Source organism: Mustela nivalis (genome assembly GCF_964662115.1).
Source record: "Mustela nivalis genome assembly, chromosome: 3".
NCBI lineage: Eukaryota > Metazoa > Chordata > Mammalia > Carnivora > Mustelidae > Mustela > Mustela nivalis.
This window is the reverse complement of record NC_139022.1, coordinates 133,321,662-133,345,993: the sequence shown is the minus strand read 5'-3', so window position 1 is coordinate 133,345,993 and position 24,332 is coordinate 133,321,662. Positions and strand designations below refer to the sequence as shown.

General features: G+C 41.2%; 1 protein-coding gene across 4 annotated transcripts; it reads right to left on the bottom strand.

The window, feature by feature from the left end:
• Window positions 1-212: 212 nt before the first annotated feature.
• On the bottom strand, window positions 213-24,020 carry HAVCR2 (hepatitis A virus cellular receptor 2). Of its 4 annotated transcripts, none has more exons than XM_082725042.1 (8): window positions 23,970-24,020; window positions 18,368-18,427; window positions 16,768-17,106; window positions 15,784-15,867; window positions 10,989-11,029; window positions 9,418-9,544; window positions 6,067-6,103; window positions 213-4,288 (listed from the first exon to the last, which is right to left on the bottom strand). In XM_082725042.1, the coding sequence occupies exons 2-8, from the start codon at window positions 18,420-18,422 to the stop codon at window positions 4,129-4,131; spliced, it is 843 nt and encodes a 280-aa protein (XP_082581168.1). In that variant the 5' UTR covers window positions 18,423-18,427; window positions 23,970-24,020; the 3' UTR covers window positions 213-4,128. The 4 variants fall into 4 exon arrangements, with proteins under 4 accessions (XP_082581168.1, XP_082581167.1, XP_082581166.1 ...); XM_082725041.1 differs by lacking the exon at window positions 23,970-24,020 and adding an exon at window positions 18,682-18,851; XM_082725040.1 differs by lacking the exon at window positions 23,970-24,020 and adding an exon at window positions 18,535-18,649.
• Window positions 24,021-24,332: the final 312 nt, after the last annotated feature.

Genomic DNA, 24,332 nt, shown 5'->3' with positions numbered 1-24,332 from the left:
GAATTTTTGTTGAAGTCTGAAGGTTGCTGGAGAGAATGATGGAAGGCACCACTCCCCTGCAAGAACCTTCCAGAGATCCGGTAGCCTAAAGCTTTTAAGCTCCTTCCCCTTGGATCCCTACTTTAACTGTCAGAGTCAACCAATACTAAGGTCAAGAGATGTTTTCTAAGTCATAGTGGTGAACTTTGGGATAAAGAAATGAATCAAAAATCTGCATTATAATATAGCTATAATATATTACAGTATATAGTCTATTTGTTACAATATAGCAAAACTGTGGGAAAAAACTTTCCCCTCATTTTTACACTTGTTACTTTTTACTGAAGTGTTTTCTGAACAAGAACTAAATTCAGCTGCAATTAATCAGTAAGGGCAAATGAAGCTGCACATAAAATTTAAAACAGATTAGATACAGATGTACAGATTATAGATATTTCAGAGCTGACCAAAAGAAGGTAAACACTGCATTGGTGTAGAAACCCTTTCTATTTTACATGAACTAGTTTTACATGAATGAAAGAGTACAAACACAAAATATAGAAATTACAAAAGACACATATCAACGTATCATGAACAGGTTACAAGTATAGAATATAAAACCATAATGAAATACTTTCCAAAGGTGACCCACCTACAAAACAATCACATTAAAATAATGTGCACATTTAAACAGATGTCTCACTGCCATCACAAGGGAATAGCTTAAATAATCATTAAAAACAAAAACAACAACAACAAAAAAAAACCTCACTGCTTTCTCAGAAAAAGGAGAGTTGCACCATAAGCTGAAGGAATTCGAACAATAATTCACAAAAGATTATCACTGCTATGAGTGAATGAGTAAATGAGTGACTTGGAATGACCTCTGTAACTGTGGTCACCATTACTGAAGAAATGACACAGAGAATCTACAAGCCTAAAACATTTCTGACTCATATGCTTCTCGGCACAGATTTTCCAATGAAAACAGACTATGAGCCCTCCTCAAGCTTGTGAGCCTTTTGACCGAATGATCCAGCTTTCCTTTTCCCCCACTTCCCAACTGAGTCCCAGAAAAAGATGGTGGAAAAAATCTTAAAAATTGCTGCTCTGGGACATCTATCTATACTTATCTCCAGAAGGATCCAGACTTTCTGAATAGAAACTGGAAACAAAATTGTGTTCAGCTTAATTTTTCAAATTTATATTTAAATGAAAATTGAGTTTAAATGAGAATGGACATGATGGGGTACCCATTGACCTGCTTGGAACTTCTGCCTCGGGAATTCCAAATCTAGAAGAAGTGATATGCAGATAAAACACAGTCTTGCTATGTTTTTCAGTCTCAAATGGTCAAGGAGTGCCCCTGTCCTGGGGGTCTCCTGTGGAAGAGCTGTGGAGGAAAAATGCTGAGATGCTTCTTATTACACTGTTTTTAATTAAGTTACCACTTATCTCCTGGGCTCTTTGTAGTAGCCTTGTAGGGGTTTGTTCCCCTTTCTGCCAACTTCCCCCTTCCACATAATTGACATAGAAGAGATTCTACTCTGAAAACCAGGATTCCAGTCCTGGCTTGCTGCCAGTCTTGACCTTAAATCTAGCTTAACCTAGTCTTCATTTCTTCCTCTGATCAGGAAGACAGACAGGAAAACAGTGCTATAATGCTTAAATCTAATTTTCTATTACAAAAAAAAAATAATAATTCCAACAATTATAAAATCACGTAAAGGACAAAGTCTGTCACATGACCATTTGCCCCTGTGGGGTAGCCGTATTAATTTTGGTGTATTTTTCCAGATTTTTTTAAAGGCAAAAGAAAAAATGAGCATCTACTACATACATTGTTCCAGAATTTTTTTCTTTTGTTTGCAATATAGTGTTCTCCTCTAACAAGTAATATAAACTCCATGAGAGCAGGAATTTTGTCCGTTTCCCTCACTGCCGTATTTCTAGAGAGAAGAACAGTGTCTGGCACAAAGTAGGTACCAGTAAATGCTCAATGACTGAATGAGTGGAATGAATCCACCTTATGTCAGATCAAATGAGTTCTGTGGGGTCAAGGATAAGTCTGTTCGGTCTCTCTTTATGACCTCAACACCAGAACATCTGGCATATAGTAGACATTTAAATATTCATTGAATTAGGAAAACAGTTCAATGATGAATTAACACCACTTAATTCTTTTTAACTGCACCAGCATGTTGACATCACAATAACCAACGATTCCCCAGGTGGTGAAAAGTCTCTTACAAGTACTGTTGCAATGATCATCCTGGCTACATTACCCTTGTTTAAAGATTTTTGTAGGATAAGAATTTCTTTCTGCTGGGGAAACCATTGAGTCGATCTCAATAAGTTCTGAAATCCCTTCCCTCTAGAATTTCATAACTTTAAAATACTTATAATTAATTCTTAGTCTTGTATGAGAGCTGCTGCCTATCAATGCAATGCAATGCCTATCATTGCAAAATGATCTCCCTTATATATCTCCCTATAGAAAGGCAGTACTTCCCAAAACTGTCTAAATGCAGCCTCAACATTATAACTCACACAAGACTGCCAGAAAGACTCCTAGAAACAAACAGGCTGCCTATATCCTTGGTGACCAACATTTTCTGCATACAGCATGGTAGCCGTTTAATTATTACGTGGGGAGGAGCAGTTTTAAGGCAGCAACAGGACTTTATTGTTGATTATTTATGTGCTGAGGAGGCTCAGCAGAAAGGGGGATACAAGGGTACCTGGATGGTTCAGTTGGTTAAGTATCTGACTCAATTTTAGCTCAGGTCATGATCTTAGAGCTCAAGCCCCACATTGGACTCTGTGCCAGCTGTGGAGCCTGCTTAAGATTCCTTCTCTTCCTCTTCCTCTGCCCCTCTCCAGAAAAAAAAGAAAGAAAGAAAGAAAGAAAGAAAGAGAAAGAGAGAGAGAGAGAGAGAAGAGAAAGGGAAAGAGAAGAAAAAAAAAAAGAGAAAAAAGAAAGGAAAAGAAAAGAAAAAGAAAGGCAGACACAGACAAAAGAGTAACAGGCTTCCAAAGGCCTGAGCTGGGAATGAAGCTAAGAAACAAACACCACCCGGGACCAGATAAGGGCAGATATGGGGTCTTAGGACTATCTGTGTGCTCGATGGAAGAGCTCTATGTAAACCCTACAATGGAAAAGACTTTGCAGAAGGCTACCTTTCTTAGGTTTTTTTCACTCCAAAGATGTTTAATAAATTTCTGTGAGGTGTGAGAGCACTGGGCAGGTAAAAAATGGGCAAAATAAACCAAGTCACTAACACCTTGAAATTGAAGCTTAAGAAGCACAGTCTTTCCCTCAAAGAACTTGATGCTGATCTAGACTGTTGGAGCCCTTTGCCTTCTTTCCACCAGAATGTGTGTCCCAGTCACCGCTTCTTCTTCTATAAAAGCAGAGCTCCAGTTCTCTCCATGAATGGAGAAGTTGCTGGGAGATGTTTCCCGTTGAGTGCACCCCAGACAAAACTTGGCAACACACAGGAGGCACACTTCCTTTTTCTCTGGGAGCTCCTGCCACACCACAGGACCTGCTGGGAAGTCTACCTAACTGGCAAAGGAGAGCTCTGCAGTGGCACTTACTGTTAAAGAATCAATATTCAGAGAAGAAGCACTAGTCTTGAGACTCAGAGAGAACATTCGAGACTCTCTCCTCCTCCAATAGCTTCTTAACTTTTTATAGATCACAGATCTCTTTGAAAATCAGCGGGCCCTTTTGTCTTTCTGTCCCCAAAAAGACACGCACGTATCTCAGCACATAATTTTCCCTATATTTTCAGGAGCTTTGTCGATCCGTCATGTGACTGAATTTCCTGGCATTTCGGGGACTGCATATTAAAAATTCTTACTCTATATAAAAGCCCATTTGAGCTATAATGTCCCAATTAGTAGTCTTTGAGTTGGGTAGCCCTGATGGCTGAAACACAGAAGTCATGTTGTGCCAACTGCAGGGCAGGTCACCGTTCCCTCCCTCTGGGAGCTAATTATCATCACCAAACTCTGCTTGGTGGCCATGGACAGAGTCTCTAAAACTGATCACTTGACACATTTCATAGTTTTCAAAGATGACACTATGCTCAAAAATGACGTCGTGGGATCTGGTGGCACTTAAAGGGTTAAACCTTTAGGTTGTCAGGATTGCTGCTCGTTGTTGACATAGCAGTAGTATTCGTATGGATCTTCCATTTCATATATGTTCTCCTCAATGACATAGATGTTTTCCTGCGAGCGCATTCCTTCTGCTCCTGTGTTTGCTAACCCCAAGGGAGGGGGGCTGCCCAAAGTGAGGAGGCTGTGGAAAGAAATGTCCCAGTTGAGTTCAGCGTCTCCTGGGTAGCACAGAATAGAGTTAAGAGGACAACCAAATGTAGTACATGATCCCCAATCAGGTCCTAACTAGGAGGAAAAGGCCATAAAACAGCAATAAAATAACGTGGAATAATTAAGGAAATTTGAATTCATCTTCATTTTCTTAAGTACAAAATTGGCATGGTTTTATATGGAGGGACAGACTGAAGTCTTGAGGTGAAGTGTGAAGATGCCTGAAATGTCCTTACAAATGGTTCAGGAAAAAACTGTGTATATAAACAGAGAAACAAACCAAGCAAGTATGTCAAAATGTTAAATCACAGGTTTCATTGTAAGGTTCTATGGTGCCTTGTATGGTAACTTCAGTTCTTCTATGGGCTTGAATAATTTCAAAAAGAAAAAAGTATGAATATGTTATGGACCGAGTCAGACTTGAGTTGGAATTCTATCTCTGTCTCTTACCAGCCATAGTATCTTAGACAAACTGGGTGGTTGGTTGTTTCTTTTTTCACTCACTCAATCAAGAAATATTTAGGATGTTAGACACTATTCCAGGAAGCAAGAAATGCTGCAGTGAACAATACACAAAAATCCCATGGAGGTGGCGTGTTAGTAAACTTTGTGTCTCAGTGTTGTCATCTGTAAAATGGGAATAATAAGCATTCTATTTCACAGGGCTGCCATAAGGAGCATTTATTCGCTCAGTCATCAGATAAAGTGCCTACTAAGCATCATGTTCTCTATCAAGAGGTAGGGAAACTAATGTGGCAAGAGTGCCCTAATTTTCTATGGAACTTACATATATAGATAGAGATGAACGTTAAGCAGATAACTTTACCAAATAATTTCAACCAAATAATGAACTAATTCATGTAAATATTACCTATGTGTAGTATCACATTTCAAATTTCAGCTCTAATAACAAATCTTCACACAGAAGATAGAAAGCCAGTGATAATTAAATATTTTATTTGGCCTTATTTGACTTTATTACTATAGATTATCTGTCTTCATAAATTACTATCTCTACTTTCTCTAAAATTATTCATGGTCTAGATAGTATTCAACGGGCAGAGTCATTTTTTTTTTTTTTACACTTCATTCTACCCATGTGCCAAAAATCAGTACATTCCACTAGAAGTTATTTAAGCTTTATGTATTTAGCATGGAGGTATGTGCATGTGTGTATATGTATTCATATACATATAGTTAAAAATGGATACCAAGACTGCAATATAATAGACCAGTAGATCTCAACCCTGTTTCCACGTTAGAATCACCTGGAAATTTTTTAGAAAAACACTTATGCTTAGGTCCCACCCCCAAAGATTCTGATTTATTTGCTCTGGGGTTGGCAACAATATGTTCAATGCCCTAGATGATTCTAATAGGAACATAAGTTGAGAATGCCTGGGCTGATCTATAAAAGCCCAAGAGTAGATTCTGGGTTTCTCACTTACTTTTGTAACCCAGTAGCTCAATCATCGGAAGGGTCAATTCATTGAAAAAAAAATTATTATACAGAAAAGCATTTCCTATCAATAGCAAGATGAATTCTACACCTTAACTTTAGGCCATGAAACTAGAGAAATCAAAAAGAAAAACAGAGTAGCATGTTTAATTAGTATTGCATTAATCCATGCCTAAGGTAAGAAAGAAGTCTAAGTTTAAATCCTAGGGCCGGACGTCTAAGAGCAAAGCCGTCTTAGAGTAGGGGCCTCCAACATTCTCACCTTCCCCTACAACACCCATTATTCTTACCTTGAGTTCTGTAACTTCTCTTTGCTATAAGAATACCCTAGGTAAAAAGTAGAAGAAAAGTCCATTAAAAATATTCTCATGAAACAAAAGAGATAAATAAAATGAACTCACTGGAGGCAGGGATTGTTTAGGGAAATCTGGTCTCCTTTTGGATTGAAATAAATCAAACTATCAATGTGTGTCTTGATTTGTTACACAGACTATGCTAGTAAGTAATACAGATGCATTTCTTACATTCGGCAAATATATGGAGCATCTACTATGTGCCTGGTAGGATGCTAGGCACTGGAGATGCAAAAGTGAATTGTGATCCCTGACTTCTTCAAAGTTGTGTTCTAGGGAGGCAGGCATTTAAATAATAATTTCAAATTGTGGAACTAATAAGGCTCTAGAACAGATGATGGAGAGTGTGGTCAGGAAAAAAAACTCTCAGAAGAGGTGAACTTCAAGCTCAGTTCTGAACAAAGAGAATGTGTCAGCCAAGTGAAGAGCCAGGGGGAGAATTCAGCCAGAGGTGGTAAACCCTGGTAACCCCTGGTAAAGATGATGGGGGGTTCCTGAAACTGAAATAAGGGAGTGGCCCAACATAAGGTCTGAGAGGTATGCTGGGGCTAGCTCCAAAGGACCTTTTACATCATAATCAAGATTTTGGAATTTATTCAAAGACCTATTAGAAATAATTGGAGAGCAGAAATATGAGAGCTAATTGGGTTTTAAGATCACACTAGCTGCTGTGTGAAGAGTAGATTAAAAGAGGCATTAAAAAATGGAGAAGTGAGTAGAGATCATGATGCCTCAGATCAGAGGAAGGTGGTGACCAAGAGAGATGAGAATAATGAATGGATTTTACATGTATTTTGGAGAAAGTCTGCAGGAATTAAAACTGAATTTTGTGTTAAGAGAAAACAGGATTCAAGGATGGCCTCTGGCTTTGACTTAAGCAACCAGATGGATGGTAGTGAAACGCTATAATGGGGAAGATCAGAGGCAGAAGTTGTGTTCTGGGAAGGTGGATTATGGACTCTAGACCTCCATTTTGGACATGTTAAATGTGGGAGACATCTAAGTGAAAGTATCAACTGTACAAACACTCTGACTTGTAGAGGGAAATTAAGGATGACATTTAAGCCTGTCGAAATATAGATCACCTAAAGGGTGTATAAGAAAGGGAAAGGGCCAGCCCTGAGGAGTATCAACATCTAAAGGTGAAGCAGAAAAAAGAAATAACAAAAATGACTGAAAAGTATTGGCCAATGAAGTAGGAGAGTGGTGTTCTATAAGCCCAGAGAAGGAAGACTTTCTAGAATGAGTGAGGGTCGATTTGGTTAAATATTGCTGAAAGATTGATGACAATGAAGACAGAGGTGTCTACTGGATGATTCTAGAGAAAGGGGTAAAAAGAAGAATGAAGTCTTGGCTAAGGCAAAGAAGGAATAGGTCTTTGATACTTCATCAGTTGAGTGAGAAATGAGGGAGATTTGAGTAGTACTGAGGATGGATGTTCATTGCAAAGAGAGCACTAGAAAGATACAAGATTGCTAGTTGTATTGTTGCCAATTAATGGCTTTGATATCCTGACTTAAACACCTGTCACCTTGGTTTTAAGATTTTCTCCAGCAACTTCTAGGGAAAATATCACAAATCAAACATGACTTTCCCATCTGTTCTTCTAGGTAACCATGTCTTTGGAGTAATAAAGATGTGGGTGCAAAGTGTCAGACTTCCCCCAATGAGAAGAAACCTCACTTCAAACCTCTTTACACAGACTAGAATGGCCCCTAATATCCAGCCCATGGCAGAACTCAAAAAGGTAATGAGTGCTATTACTTTTCTTTATCAACTTGTAGGCTTTACATCCTTGTGATCAATCCATGAACCCCCCCCCCCCCGCTACCTCTCAGTAAACTCAGGTAAGTGTGGATGGGGTAGCTTTTTTCTTTGAACAATCCATTTACCAATAATGGCAGAATAGCATAATGGTGAAGAAGAGGAGAATCTTGTCTTCAGATTGCTGAAAGATTCCATATCTATCAATTAACCGTATGACTTTGGACAGCACCTTAGTTCTCCATTTGGTAAATTGGAATAATACTAGTATCTTTGTCAGTAGAGTAATTATGAGAATTTAATATGCATAAAGCACTCATCAGCTTTAAGCCACACAACTAGGGTGACCAATTCATCCTGATTTTCCAATCTCTGTCCCAATTTTAGCACTGGAATCCCACATCCTAGGAACCCCATCATTTCCGGGCAAACCTGGGACAGCTGGTCACCCACTATGCAGTCCATGTTTAAGTAGAGTAGGAAAGGCTGTTAGAATGTACTAAGCCATGGAGTATAAGGCCTTAGTCTCTGCCCTCAAAGAGAAGAGAATATATCATAATTACAACAGTGTGTGAGGCTTCTGGGGTGATGCCATTGGTTGGGTCTTAAAGGTCGTGATAGACTTCCATGTTGAAATTCATCAAGTTGGACATACTTTAAATATGCAGTTAAAGTATAATAAACCATAACTTAAGAAGATTTTTTAAATAAAAATCACTTAGATAATAATGTGTGTGCAAATGCAGTGAAGGAGCAAAACACAAATGTACAAATCCTGGCCCATGACCCATCGGAAACAGGACTTGCCACCTCTCCCTAAAGACCTATGCCTGAGGAATAAATAAGATAGGAAAATGCACAGAAAGAAAGGAGTTTTGTTTTTGTGCTTCCTAATAAGCCTAATTCATGATTTAAAGAGGTTTTTGTTCTTAGCCAAAGGTAAGAGACTAGGTGCTCGAATCAGCCTGCTTGGGTCTGAATTCCAGCTTTGCCTCTTAGGGATTCTGAAACTGTGGCAAAGTGACTTACTCTCTCGTAGCTATACTTCCTGCATGATAAAATGGTGATAAATAATACCTACTGCATAAGATGGTGATAATAAAATGTAGGTAAAAACATTTAGCACAATGCCTGCGTATTACATGGTAAGCACTGAGTAAAAAATAGCTATTATTATTGGTAGGTTTGGGAGGACTACAGGGTGTTCAGTTTTATCACCTTCAGGTATAAGTATAAACTTATATTTCTATCTAGGTTTGTGTTGGTTCTTTTTTAAAATTTTTATTTATTTATTTGAGAGAGAGAATGAGAGAGAGAGAGAGAGACAGAGCATGAGAGGGGGGAGGGCCAGAGGGAGAAGCAGACTCCCCCCTGAGCAGGGAGCCCATTGCGGGACTCGATTCCAAGACTCCAGGATCATGACCTGAGCTGAAGGCAGACACTTAACCAATTGAGCCACCCAGACACCCTGTTGGTTCCTTTTCTAACATCAGAGGGAGAGAGAAGCAACATCAACCAACTTACATGTGAGAATTAAAGCACCAGTGATAAGGAGAAGAGCCAGCCCGGCGGAGACCCCTGCTCCAATGTAGACTCCCATTCTAGTGGTCGCACCAGCGTCTTGTAACTCAGTAGCCCACGTGGGTATTTGCTATGGAAACACAAAGAGAACTGTAGGAGGTGGCAGGAAACCAGTTGTGTGCTCAGCCAGTCTCATGACTTGTGCATCAGACCGTCCCTTTCATAGCACCACAGGAGGGCAGGGACCTTGAGACGTCTCTGATCTGTCTCCTTGCAGACAGGCCTTACACCCCCAAAGAAAGCGATGAGCATACTCTTCACAGATAGTAAGGCAATAAAATGTGTCACTTCTATGCTGTTGGGAGCCCTTAGTAAATGGACTCCCCTCCCGTCCCAAATAAAAATGGGCTTTAGAGTGGAACTCCATTCATTCAAGGGCCCTGGTGTTCCAGAGAGTTTCAGAGCGGTCAAAACTTGGTGTCTTGCAGAGAAACCCCCATATTCACAGAAAGACAATGATTTAAAAGCCAGACCTTTACAGCCAGACAGTCTTGGGTTCAAATCCCAGGTCTCCCACCATCATATAGACTCCTTGGAAAAATTAAGTGATAAGAAATATAAAATGCTCAGCACAGCGTTAGCAGTGGTTACTATTATGGCTATCGCTCTGATCCACTGAACTGTTTAATTGTTTAACTGAGATTCAGAAAATTCCTTTGCTTCCAAAATTTTAGTCCATGTTCCCGTTTAAAAACAATAATAGGGAACACATTTAAAACAAAGAAGTCAAAGAAATTAAATCCTGCACTTATTCAATAAACATGTACTACAGGAGTGTTAATTGCAAGGTACTGTGCATTAAATAATATAGATATACAGAGGTACTTAGAGTCAGTCCTTGGTCACAGAGAGGGGCAAACACAGAGTGCTGAGCCTTGGTTGTAAACACACAAGTAGGGGACTTGGTTAAATGAAGGCAGACTCCTGGATATGTCCCCAAAGAATTTCTAAGTCGCCACTATAAGCTTGCTATCTAGGGGATTTCCTTTTACTCTGAGAAGGTGGGAGACACTAAATTTGTGGTTAATTAAAATATTGATTTCTTTATAGGTGGATATTGAAATTCTTGGCTTACAATATTCCTGACTGCTGTCTTGTCATATAGTAATAAATTTAAATAATCTTTTTCATTGGGCTTGCCACGGAAATGAGAAGAAATACACTCTAGGGAGATGGAGGGTCTTTGAACCCTCCACAGGGTCATACAGTTGTGAAATAGGAGAAGAGGGAGAAGAGGGTAGTGCTTCCTCATTTTGGTTTTCTGACAATTACTACGTGCCAGGCATTTTACGTATATTCCCTTATTCCACCCTTACAACAGGCCTATGCAGTTGGAACTGGCATCATCGGCCAAGGGCACTGAGGCTAAGGGAGACTAAGGCATTTTTTTTTTCCCCAAGCAGAGAGCAAACAAGAAGGACTAAAGCTGAACTTTCTTTTCTCTGAGTTGAGCATGAAGTTAACACACATATACACATGCACACACACACACACAGGCACACAAATGCACTTACAGTGTGTTCCTTATCATGGAGGCCCTCCAGTGTCTGAGTCTCTGTCATAAAGAGAAAAAAAAAAAGCCAATAGAATGGTCAGGAATTTTTTCTTTTATCTGACTTTTAAAAAATCCTAAAGACACCTATAATCCTATTTGAAATTAAATCTACTTTATACTCATCACAATAATTAATCACAAGACCAATAAAATTTTCTAAATACCTGCAAAGCAATTTTAGGGTGACCAAATTTTTTTTTTAAGATTTTATTTATTTATTTGACACAGAGAGAAATCACAAGTAGACAGAGAAGCAATCAGAGGGAGAGGGGGAAGCAAGCTCCCCACTGAGCAGAGAGCCTGATGCAGGGCTTGATCTCAAGGACCCTGAGACCATGACTTGAGCCGAAGGCAGAGGCTTAACCCACTGAGGCACCCAGGTGCCCCTAGGGTGACCAAATTTTTTTAACCAGATAATGAACCCAGCTATTTAGGTGCAATAAAAAGGAGACCTCTGCCAGGAAGACCTCTGTTGAATATATGCTTTGTTGTGTCCACAGGGCCCCAAAGAGGGCTGCAGAATTCCAACAACATTGATATCACTCAAGCAGGCGTTCTATTTTAATTAGACTTTAAAATATAACAGAAATTAATTTTCTTGAAAAAGTTTAACATTTACTCATTAAGAGGGAGACAGGGTATTTGGTTGCCTAAAAATGAAAATAATAATAACAATAGCTCTAATTTACCATGAACAGACATTGTGCTAAATTTTTTGAGCAAAGTATCTCATTTAGCATTCAAAACAGTTATCCTAAAGTAGGGACTATTAGCTCCATTACTTAGATGAAGAAGCTGAAAATTCAGAAGGGAACAGACTTACTCAGGGTAATGGAGCTTAGTGAATAACAGAAATGGCCTTCCGGTTTAGGTCTGCATGGCTTCAAACAGACACTCCCATGCTGCCTTCAACAACCCTCACCTTGGCACGGTCACTTCCAAGTGGACACACTGCCCAGTTGCCAGCTCACCTTTTTTTCCTTCTTACCCATTTACTTATTCATCTGTCTATCTATTCGATGAACATGGTCTACACCCTTACTCTATACCAGGCATGGGGTACAGAGCTGCCAACAGCCTGGGCACAGGCCCTGACCTCACAGATGCTGCCTTCTAAAAAAATCAATATAGAATGTCAGCTTTGGGGAACTTAAGGATGCCTGTTCATGTCTCTGGCTGAGTCAGAGGCTCTGAAACTTTTTAAATGTCATGGCCACTTTCTAGAAGCCTGAAAGCCCAAGTCCTTTCATATAAAACCCCTGGTTTAATAAACCATAATTTTAATATTAAAATTTTAATATTCTCAGCCTGAATACATTTTTTAAAAAAAGGAAATAAAAGAGATTCTCTTCCACTTGCCTCTGCTCTTATTACTACCCAAAAGGAATTTAAAGTATAAAAACCACATTGGTGGAACTGCTAAGTAAACATGAATCTAACCACACACAAGATTTTCTAATGTAATTCCAGTTTCTGCTTCCCTGTAATTATTTCTCTTGCTCTAAATGGTAAGACTGACTTCTCTTTTTTTAAAAAAAAAAAATCAATTTACAGTGAAAATAACCCAAGAGTACTGTTTTATTGATTATCACAGCTTAATTTCATATAGATAACCATCAACCAAGGTGAGTAGGACAGTTAAAAAAAAATCTGCATTAGTTTTCCTAGAGAACCCAAGACTTGGCTGGAGTGGAGGGGGCTTTGAGGGCAGGATGAGATGGTCTCAGAAGCATATAAATCTATCGTTACCATCTAGCACGTATTACCTGCCACACATGGTGCTTAGCACTTTATTCACATATCTTTCAATCTTCACCACAATATAGTAGTACTGTTATTTTTCCACTTTTCAAAAGAAGAACCTGAGTCTCAGAGAGGTACTTGGCGTAAGATCACACAACCAGTAATTGGCAAACCTGAGATTCAAACCAAGTCGATCTCCAGAGCTGAGGACTCACCATGACCTGGCTCCACCTCCTTCAGGTTGAAGAGACATGACAATGTTTTGTGTTCAAAGCATGTTTAGGACCCTTGCTTCTTCCAAGACCCTTGGAACCTTTACTATTAAGGCTCCACTCCACTTAATAGCAAACATATTCAATGTACCCACATTCCACATTAAAAGAAAAGGTATGTATACCTACACCAAGTTGACTTGCAAGGGGAGACCCCATTGTTGTTGCCGTAGAGGAAAGGAACTAAAAAGTAAAAACTAAAGGGAAAAGGACTTGTTTATGATATGGACAACCCTGAGGAAATGCACTAGCTCAGGAGGAAGGTGTGTGGGCATACAGTGAATGCCCACTTGGCAGTGACGTTGTAAAGAACATTGGAGCCCTGAATGGGAACATGGGCATCACTAAATATTGACTAGGGTTAATTACAGGGAAGCAGAACCTGGATTTACATTAGAAAATCTTGCGTGTGGAATCTCCACACTGTTCTCAAAGAGGCTGCACCAACTCGCATTCCCACCAACAGTGTAAGAGGGTTCCCCTTTCTCCATATCCCCTCCAACACAGTGTGGAGATTCCTCAAGAAATTAAAAATAAAGCTTCCCTATGACCCTGCAATTGCACTACTGGGTATTTACCCCAAAGATATAGATGTCATGAAAAGAAGGGCCATCTGTACTCCAATGTTTATAGCAGCAATGGCACGGTCGCCAAACTGTGGAAAGAACCAAGATGCCCTTCAACAGACGAATGGATAAGGAAGATGTGGTCCATATACACTATGGTGTATTATGCCTCCATCAGAAAGGATGAATACCCAACTTATGTAGCAACATGGATGGGACTGGAAGAGATTATGCTTAGTGAAATAAGTCAAGCAGAGAGAGTCAATTATCATATGGTTTCACTTAATTGTGGAGCATAACAAATAGCATGGAGGACATGGGGAGATAGAGAGGAGAAGGTAGTTGGGGGAAATTGGAAAGGAAAGTGAACTATGAGAGACTATGGACTCTGAAAAACAATCTGAGGGTTTTGATGGGGTAGGGGGTGGGAGGTTGGGATACCAGGTGGTGGGTATTATAGAGGGCACAGGTTGCATGGAGCACTAGGTGTGGTGCAAAAATAATGAATACTGTTATGCTGAAAATAAATAAAAAATAAATTAAAAAAAAAAACAATAGGGGTGCCTGTGTGGTCAGTCAGTTAAGAGTCTGCCTTTAGCTCATGTCATGATCTTAGGGTCCTGGGATTGAGCTTCATGTTGGGCTTCTTGCTCATCAGGGATTGTACTTAATCCTCTCCCTTTGCCTGCCACTCCCCTTCCTTGTGCTTTCTCTCTCTGTCAAATAAACAAATAAAATTTAAAAAAAAAAAGAAAATCTTGTGTGTGGTTAATATTCATGTTTACTTAGCAGTTCTATCAATGTGGCTTTTAAATTCCTTTTTAAAGGAATTTTTAAAATCCACTTTAAATTCCTTTTGGGATGACGGTTGTCATCTTGTTTCACCATATTTAATGTTCTCCCTCTCATAAGAGATGTTGGCTACCAATGACTAAAGAATCACCAAAGATTAAACCAGTAGAGAGCTGAAGTTAATACTTATAATAATAACTAATCTTCGAGGGTTTTCTGTAGGCCAGGTATGACACTGAACATTTTGCATACATTGTCACACTCAATTTTTACAACAATCTTAGGCAATAGGTCCTGAGAAAACACCGAAAATAGAGGTAAGAAAATTGAGCCTCACAGATTTTGAGCAATTTTACTTCACACTCACAAAGCTAGTATGAAGGGCTGGTAGCGGAGCCCCGGCACTGAGGTACTCAACCACAACCTCATTCTGCCTCCAGATCTTACTGGCAACATTAAAGACAATAACTGAGTACATGCTGTGATCAAATACTGGGCTAACCACTTGAGACACCCTTTCTTAGTTAAATCTCACAAGGTGGGACTTAAGAGGTTTCTGAGATAAAAATATGGGACCTACCCGTTATTACCCTTATCTTACTGAATGGAAGACTGAGCTCCAGAGAGTATAAGAAGGACCAGAAATCTGACAGGAGACATTTAAGATTAATCTCCCTGCTCAGTGAAACCCTCAGTCTGCTCTTTTGACCCTATCTTCTCTACCAGGGCAGCTTGAAGAAGTCCTTGCTGAATTACTGAAAGAGTTTAGCTGCTCTTTCCAAGGCTGGAATCGAAAGAAGAGGATGGGCTTCATTCTAGTTAGAAGAGATTCTTGAAATCCCCAGGTCCAACCCCAAACACAAACTGGGGCCGCTTCATGCCAAAACATCCCAGTCTGGGAGTCAGTTGGAAAATAAAGGCAACGCAATGAGTTTTTCATTAGACTAAATGTATTTAATTTAAAAACATGTCTTTTTTAATGCAATAATGGCATTAGTAGAATTCTTTTTTTTCTTATTTGGAAAAATATGTGGATCACCAGAATTCTGTTTTTGGAGGCAGAGGGAATTTTACTAGGTCACAAACGTTAAAGTCTCCAAACCTCTCTTTGGACAGAACAAGAAGCAGAGATCCAGGGAAGTGAAAGTTTTCAGCCCGGGTCACAGAGGTACTTGTGACTAATTCTGAAGCCTAGCTCAGGGCTCCTTTTTCCCAGTAGAGGTTTGTCCTCACCTCCCCTCTCCCCACACACATCTCACTCAAGTCCACAGGGACGTTCAGGCCTCCACTCAAACCCTTTTCTCGTCTCTTTCTCATACTCAAAATCCTCTGAACTCTGAAAATACCCAAAGGCTTCGTGCTACGCCTCCAGTATCATTACCTGTGACACGTCCCTTGGTGGTGAGCATCCATGGAAAGGCTGCGGTGAAGTCTGTCCATGGAGTCAGAGGAGAGGTGACCTTGGCTGATATCAGAAACCAACATAAGGATGCAGCCCTTCTGAGAGCAGAGAGCTTGTGGCAGGGAATCAAAGGGGCAGCAGAAAAAATACGAAATGCAACAAATAAAGAGAAGCACATGGCCAACTGCCAAACCTACCTGACACCTTCCTTGAGCATGTACGACACTCCTGAGGTGTGGAGCAGATGAGTGAGTGTTACAGTCATCACGGCCACAGTCTAATCGTTAACGATGGAACTAGCAGCCACCCAAATGGCCACGCTAAATGTTTTTCACAAACACCTCGTAAAATCCTCCCAGGGGGGCTGTGTGGTAGGAATTACCATATTTCATAGAGGAGGAGTTCACAGAGTTTAAATAACTTGCCCAAGATGGCAGATAGTTAAGAGGCAAAGTTGGATTTTAACTCTGCTCCATCAGCCACACACTGTATGCTCTATAAATCTTCAAACACATGAGCACAGGTACCTGACATGTACACCATCTGACGGTTCTCGATCCTGGCTGCACGGTGAGGGGGATAATCATTGAAGGTAGACTTTGTAAAATCCTAGTGCTCAGGACTCTGCCTCCAGAGATGCTGATTTCTGTGGTTCATGGGTGGGAACCAAGGAGCTATGTAGGGCTTTAAAAGCTTTCCAGGTGATTTCAATAGGCAATCAGGCTCTTGAACCAACAATCTTGACCTTTCCTCCCATTCTATAGATCCTGTCCATGAGTTTTAAAATAGATGAAGGGAGTTAAAAGTGGCTGGGCATCGCTGGTGGAGTCTGCTAAACTTTAGGTCTTAGGGACAGATGGACAAGTGGGACTCTAACTGGAGAGATCAGAGGGCAACCAATCAGTATATTTAATATTACCTGCAGGTGATTTTATTCAAGAAGGCATGCAAAGGTCCACTCACCTGGTTTGATGACCAACTCCAGGTTTAATTTTTTATCATTCATTGGGCCTGGGAACTGGATCCGGCAGCAATAGATCCCACTGTCGGCTAGAGTCACGTTCTCTATAGTCAAGGACACATCTCCTTTGTGGATACTCCTCTTCAGATGGTATCTGTTGGATGTCTGATATTTCAAGTTCCTTCCGTCTGTGCTGAGCACCATACTATGACATTCAAACACCGGACAGGCTCCCCTGCCCCAGCAGACAGGCACAGGATCCTCAGAAGGGTTGGGAGTGTAGGTGCAGGGCAGATCAGCATTCTGACCCACTTCAGCTACGTATACCCCTTCCAAAGACCCTGAATAAAGAGGGAAAGAGAACAATACCCAAGCAATGAGTGAGTGAGGTTGGACCATTTCAAGAAAATTGCAAGTAATGCCTTATAGAATAAAAAGGAAACCAGTGCAACTGTCCTGTTTGGAGGATGAGTCATTATGACAATGATTCTCAGACTTGAGAAGCATCAGAATCACAGGGAAGGCTTATTAAAACACAGATGGGTGGGCTCAACTTCTAGAGTTCCTGACTCAATAGGTCCGGGGTGGGGTATATGAATTTGAATTTCCAGCAAGTTCCGAGGAGCTGTTGAGATGGTTGGTCTCGGAAACTCACTTTGAGAACCAGTACCCTAAGAGAGAATTGTGGTCCAGCCCTATGAACACTGGAGGGCAAGGGTGATGGAAATAGATAATCAGACAATGAGTCACTGTCAGCCGGGAGAACAGCTCACCCGTCTGGGCTAGTGGGCTGCTTGCTCATGGATGAAAGGCAGTTAACTTGATATAAAGATCTCTCTCTCTCTTTTTTTTGGTTTTTGAAGACTTTACTTATTTATTTGAGAGGAAGAAAGAGAGCACAGCATGGGGAGTGGCAGGCAGAGGGAGAGGGAGAAACAGGCTCCCCATTGAGCAGGAAGCCTGATGCGGGGCTCCATCCCAGGACCCTGAGATCATGACCTGAGCAGAAAGCAGATGCTTAATCAACTGAGCCACCCAGGCGCCCCTCGCTCTCTTTTTAAGCCCTCAGCACATGATGAATAATAACCACTGGCTGAATAAGAAGCTTGTGTGTTTGAAACAATTCACAGGCTATCGTGAGGTTTAAAATTAATTGCCTTTGCATATATATATATTAACAAATATATATGTATATAAACAAATATATATATAGTAAAACATTTGAACAGTGTAAAAGGTATATGAGAAATATACTCCCTCTCCCTGCTCCTTCCCGTTTTCCAGTTCCCCTTCCCAGAGTCCATACGTTAAGAAGCATTCACATATTCCCACTCCCTGCATCACACATACACAAATAGAAGTCTGATACACGTGTCCTTCTGCGCCTTCTTGTTTCATCTGACCTTCGGACTTAGAGGCATTCCGTATCGCTGTGTGTCGTCGGCCTCCCCTATTTGCAGTGTAGATCACAGCTAATCTACCTGCTCCCCCACTGGTGGACACTGAGGTTCCTTCCAAACTTGCTATTGGAAACATTGCGATGACCATCCCTGCATCTTGATCGTGTAGCATCCAATTGTGAAAGCCCACGGCCGGACTTACCTGTGAGTAGCAGCAGCCACAGCAGGACACAGTCGAAGGAAGGAGGTGAAACCATGGATTCTGAAAAAGACAAGTCAAATAATGGCTCTCTTTTGCTTTGATTCTCCAGTGACACTGGAGAATTAAAGAAATCGAATCTCCTCCACAATGACAGGAGCAGGGCTCACTGTTCGCAACTGCTGGCCCAGCACACCATGGCATCTGACTACCCGTCTTCGCTCTGTTATTGCTGCCAAGTCCACAGTTACAACTAAGGAAACTCCAGTTCTCTGCCCTGCTACACCACAGACATCCTGTCAGTCTTTGGTATTTACCCCTTAGTATCAACCAAGAGGAAGCGACACTTGGAGGAAGCAAAGTGTCTCAGCCAAGAGAACTCTCAGCAAGTAGAGAGAGGCTTCAAGCATCTCCAATGAAACAATCCCCTGTGTGAAACGGGTGGCGTGTGGGTCCAGCTGGTTACCAGGGGACGCAAGGTAGGAACACAGCATCTGTGCATTCAGTCCAATCAGGCAGTTGGTTGGTCACGTGACCAATGTTAATGAAGCACCTGCTTTGTGTCGGGAACTGGACAGGGAGCTGGACAACGCCACGATGAGCCACATCTTCCTTATCCTTTCCACTCCATTCCGGAGCTTAATGCTTACCCTTGCTCTAAACACAAATTGGGTTGTGTCTAATAAAATTGTGCTGAATCTCGGTTCCTTTGTTTACAAAGTGAGGAAATTGTGTTCGGTGACATAGGCACAGCTCCCTGCTCTAATATTCTGACTTGGACTTGGACACTTCCACTTAGGAAAGACACATTCCTTTCTGCGTGTTTCTTTCCCCCCACCATGGGTGGGGGGATCAATATTTGATTTCATCTCTCTCACATACACAAGATGTCCCCTCCCACCACAGGAGCTTCGAGCATGAATTGTCAGAAAGTGTGGCATTCCAGCCACACTCTCCATCACAGAGGTAACTTCTCAGACCCCAACAGTCTGAGCCCTGGGAGTCTGACATTTGTCTGGGAAACTTAAAAGCCAATGGTTCTTTACAAAAGTGAGCTCACAGACTGAATAGTTTCTGCAAGCCTCCTCTGTCTTTTCTTGCTGAATTTTCATGTCACTCATCTTTGTGGCAATAAATGCATTTAATATAAATATCCAACCTATCCTATGTGTGTTCTTCCCCAGCAACAGTAGCCGTTACTGAAGAGATCAGACTCAGATTTCATCATCCCCTGGGGGAAACTGAGACCTGATAAGGTTGATTTGCCCAAGGGCACATGATTGGTAATTTCAGGTGAGAACTGAGTCCCCCAAACTCCAGATTTTGTCCATTATAAACTGTTTTGTGAATTTCACATTTGCCCTTAATAGGTCTGCCCCTGGAACTCATAACAACCAGCAAATGTCCATATTCGAGGGGAAGGCAGAATGAATTAAACATGACATCAGAGGTCATGTTTACTGCATAACCCCAGACAACACTCTTAAAAGTTTCAGCCTTCAGAGTCTGTGTTCTCTTTTTTTGTTTTGTTTTGTTTTGTTTTTTATTGTTATTACTCTGTTTTCTGTCCATCTCTAGAGTTACTACTGGAACCAGCTTTATAAAATATTAACAATTTATTAATTCACTGAAGTCTAGACATAAAGGAGCCTAGAAATTTACTCTGAACTCTTTCTCTTTTTTTTTTCCATGTATAGGGAGCTGTTTCTGAGCATTTTCATGTTTATTTAACTTCTATTTGTTTCTTTAAAAAACAGTGGTTAGATAATTCATCCTAATGGCTAAAATTCAAAGCAATATCAAAGCTTTATGAAGAAGCCTTGTTCCCACCTCCACCGCAAGTCTACCAGTTTCCCCCACCCACCCTGTAGGTTTCTGTTTTCCTAAGTCTCTTGTGTATACGCCCAATGCAAACACAAGAAAAACACACACATATCCTTATTCCCTCCTTTCTTAGACAAATTGCATACCTGTGTTGCACCTTACATTTTCTATTTACTCTTTTATATAAAAAACCTTTTGGACATACACAAAAGCAGAGAGAAAAGCATGAGTTCCCAAAACACAAATTCAAAACTATCAACTTCTATTTTAAAATGAATCCTAGACATCCAGTTATTTCACCCTTACAGCTTCAGTGTGCATTTTGGGTTTTGAAAGTGGACAATCTGGGGGCGCCTGGGTGGCTCAGTCGGTTAAGCGTCTGCCTTCAGCTCAGGTCATGATCCCGGGGTTCTGGGATTGAGTCCTGTCGTGCTCCCTGCTCAGCTGGGAGTCAGCTTTTCCCTCTCCCTCTGCCACTCCCCCTGCTTGTACTTTCTGGTTCTCGCTCACTTTCTGGCAAATAAATAAATAAAATCTTAAAAAAAAAATAGTGGAAATTTTGTTGTATAACCACAATACCATTGTCACACATGACCAAATTAATAATGATGTCTTAGGGGGTGCCTGGGTGGCTCAGTGGTTAAGCCGCTGCCTTCGGCTCGGGTCATGATCTCAGGGTCCTGGGATCAAGTCCCACATTGGGCTCTCTGCTCAGCAGGGAGCCTGCTTCCCTCTCTCTCTCTGCCTGCCTCTCCGTCTACTTGTGATTTCTCTCTGTCAAATAAATAAAATCTTAAAAAAAAAAATAATGATGTAGCACCTAATTCAATAGGTCCATAATCCAATGTCCCCTGATTATCTCAAAAATACCTTTTTACCCTACATTTGTTTATATGCCGACCCACATAAGGTCCCTACATTGCATTCAGCTTTCTGTCTCTTTAGTATCTTCATCTAAAACAGTCTTCCTTCTATCCCCCCACCTCTCGCCCTCGACGGGTTGTACAAACCAGTTCTTCTGCAGAATGTTCCACATTCTGTGGGGTCATTTAAATTATTCTTCTTTTTATGTGTGCTTCCTATAAACAAAACTTGGCTCTAGAGCTTTGGTTAGATTCAACGTGACTTTTTGGCAAGAGTACTTCACAGTGTGGGCTGCGTGCATCAGATCCCATCATCTGCTTGCTCTGCACGCAGGGGACTAACACTGATCAGCTTGCATCTCTCTAAACTCAACTCTCCATTCCAAAGATCTCTCCATTACAGCTTGTGTCGAATTTGTGTAGAACAATACCACTGTACAGATTAAGTCTGTGTTTTTGCTTTTCTCCTTCTGCAGCAGAAAAACCTCGAGCTCCTTAAAGATAGCCTCCAAGCCCCAAATGAAAACATTAGGATTATGTGTAATTAGAATTCACAGTGATAGATAACTGAAGGGCCACTAGACAAAATTTATAAAATGGAAGTTAGGGAATTTGACCCAGGTCAGGAGTCAGGAGAACGTGAGTGAGACAGATGGGATTATCTGGGAAAACTCAGTCCAATTTGAGTCTACTTTGTACAATGGGGGAGCTGCTGAAGAATGGGTATCAGAGAGATGACTTCATAAGGAATCCTATGTGTACTTGTTTTTTTTTTTTTTTATTTTTTTATTTTTTTTTTTTTAAAGATTTTATTTATTTATTTGACAGAGAGAGATCACAAGTAGGCAGACAGGCAGGCAGAGAGAGAGAGGAGGAAGCAGGCTCCCTGCTGAGCAGAGAGCCCGATGTGGGGCTCGATCCCAGGACCCTGAGACCATGACCTGAGCCGAAGGCAGCGGCTTAACCCACTGAGCCACTCAGGCGCCCCTGTACTTGTTTTGAATCAAAAGCCCTCTCTTATTTAAACCACAACATTTCAATTTCCATGTCGTATCAGTCCCAAAATTTTGCAAAAGGAGGCACTAAGTTTTGTTATTAAGGGTAAGAAGTTAAGCAATTTTGAGCTTGGTCTTCTGACTTCCAGATTGCATCTAGCCCTGTGACTTCTCTCTAAAAGTGCTTGTACGGATTAAGTCAGTCGGAGAAAGAAAAATACCATATGATTTCATTCATGCAGAAGTCAAGGAACAAAACAAATGCACATGGGGGAAAAAAAAAACACGAGAAAGGCTAACCAAGAAACAGTCTCTTAACTATAGAGAACAAACTCATGGCTACCAGTGGCCGGGGAGATGGGTGAAATAGGTGATGGGGATGAGGGAGGGCACCTGTCATGATGAGCACCTGGTGACAGATGGAGGCGTTGAGTCACTCTGTTGCACACCTGAAACTAATTTTACACTGGACAGTAACTAACTGAAATTTATATAAAAACTTTAAAAATATATAAATAAATAAAAGTGCTTGTAGGCGTGTGTGTCTGTACAGTACTTGAAAACTTTTTTTATTATATGAGTCATACCCACTGTAGAAAATTGTGAAAAAAAAAGAAAGAAGAATATAAATTTAAAAATACCATAATCTCAGTAGCACAAAATACCTGCCGTCAACATCCTGGAAAGAACGTCTCACCCATGAACAGTTAGGAACATCATGGACACAGGAGGATCAAGGAGAAAGTAGAAAGCATATCCATCTATTTCCTATTAAACTGCCTGTCGGTTCAAAGACTCCACCTCAGATGGAAGTCCTTTTATTTTTATTTTACAGTCATTTTTGTGGTCTCAGAACGCTCGCTTGCCTCAGGCTGCTTTCGGATTGCCTTCCCCACCAGGCCCCGGCACTGAGAGGGCGACTTCAGAAGAGAGACCCTGGGCAGACCCGAAAGGACTTCCAGGTCTTCAGAATGATGATTCATTGACAAGACAACTCAATTTCTCCTTGCTGTGGACCACCTCTCCTGGCCAGATCTCAGTGTTGTTCTTACACCAATAAAACCTTTGCCTCATCAGTCTTCAGGTTGTAGCTCAGAGAAAACCCAACTTCAAACTAGCTTAAACTATAAAGCAATTTATTGACTGACGTTATTGAAAAGATCAGCTGCAGGCAGACTTGACGCAGTGGCCCCAGTGAAGTCACTGGGGACCTGGTTTGTGGTTGTCTCCGGTTCCTCAGAGTCTCCACAGTGTACCCCCGCTCTAGCTGCAGAACACACGGCCACCTACCAAGCACCTCTCTCGGTTGCTCACACGGGTCCAGTGATTCACATTCCCTCAAAAGTCCACCTGGGGTCACAGACTCATTGCTAAACTATCTGGGTCCCCAGGCTCAACAGGGACTAATTGGGTTGAGTCTGAGCCATATTCCCAAACCCTGTGTTCTAAAGTCAAAGAAGGTGATTCTGCCCAAGAAAAAGTGTGGTGCAATTCAAGAGATGCCCTCCCCGAAAGGGATGGGAGGGAGAGATAGGAAAAGAAAACCTGACCTTCCAAATAGCATGATTCTTTTCCTTATTAAAAAAAAAAAAAAAAAGGCATTTTACTAATAAAGTGCTTTTTAGCTTACAAGGACGTGCTCTTTACAACACTGCAGAAAACAGCAGTCCGGCAAGGAAAAGTCAGCATTCTGGGAAATCGCAATATTTGCCCAGCAAGTAACTAACTCCTAAGGGAAGTTAATGGTGCCCCTGCCCACCATAACCAGTCCTCTTCAGAGGAAAGGGAAGTGGGGAGGGCTGTAAAATTATTTACCCTCAATTACTCAGCGAGGCTCCCAGTGACGAAACTGAAAAATGAAAAGGGGTCTACCATCAAGAAAATTCCGTTGAACTACGTATGAGTCACTGCAGGAACTCCTACCTGCAGTCCCATCTTGAAAATGCAGGGCCTGCGACTCCCGACGGAGACCATGCTGGTGTGAGGAGCTGTGTGAGCGGTCACCCATCCTGGGCACCTCTTCTTTCTTTTGTTGGCTTATTAGTCTTTTACTCTCGGGTCAGATAGTGAAGCTAATCATATTCCTCAGTTCAAGGCATGGAGTCCTTCTCAATCCGGTGAGCTCTCTTTCTTCTTTTCTTTTCTTTTCTTATTTTCCCCCTTCGTCCCCTGACCTACAGTTTCATTTTTCTTTTTTCATAGGCATCCACTTTACACAAATGTGGTGGAGCCATTTCCCAAAGCACTTATGCCAGCTGACATTCTCACAGCCAGCAAGAGAGAACA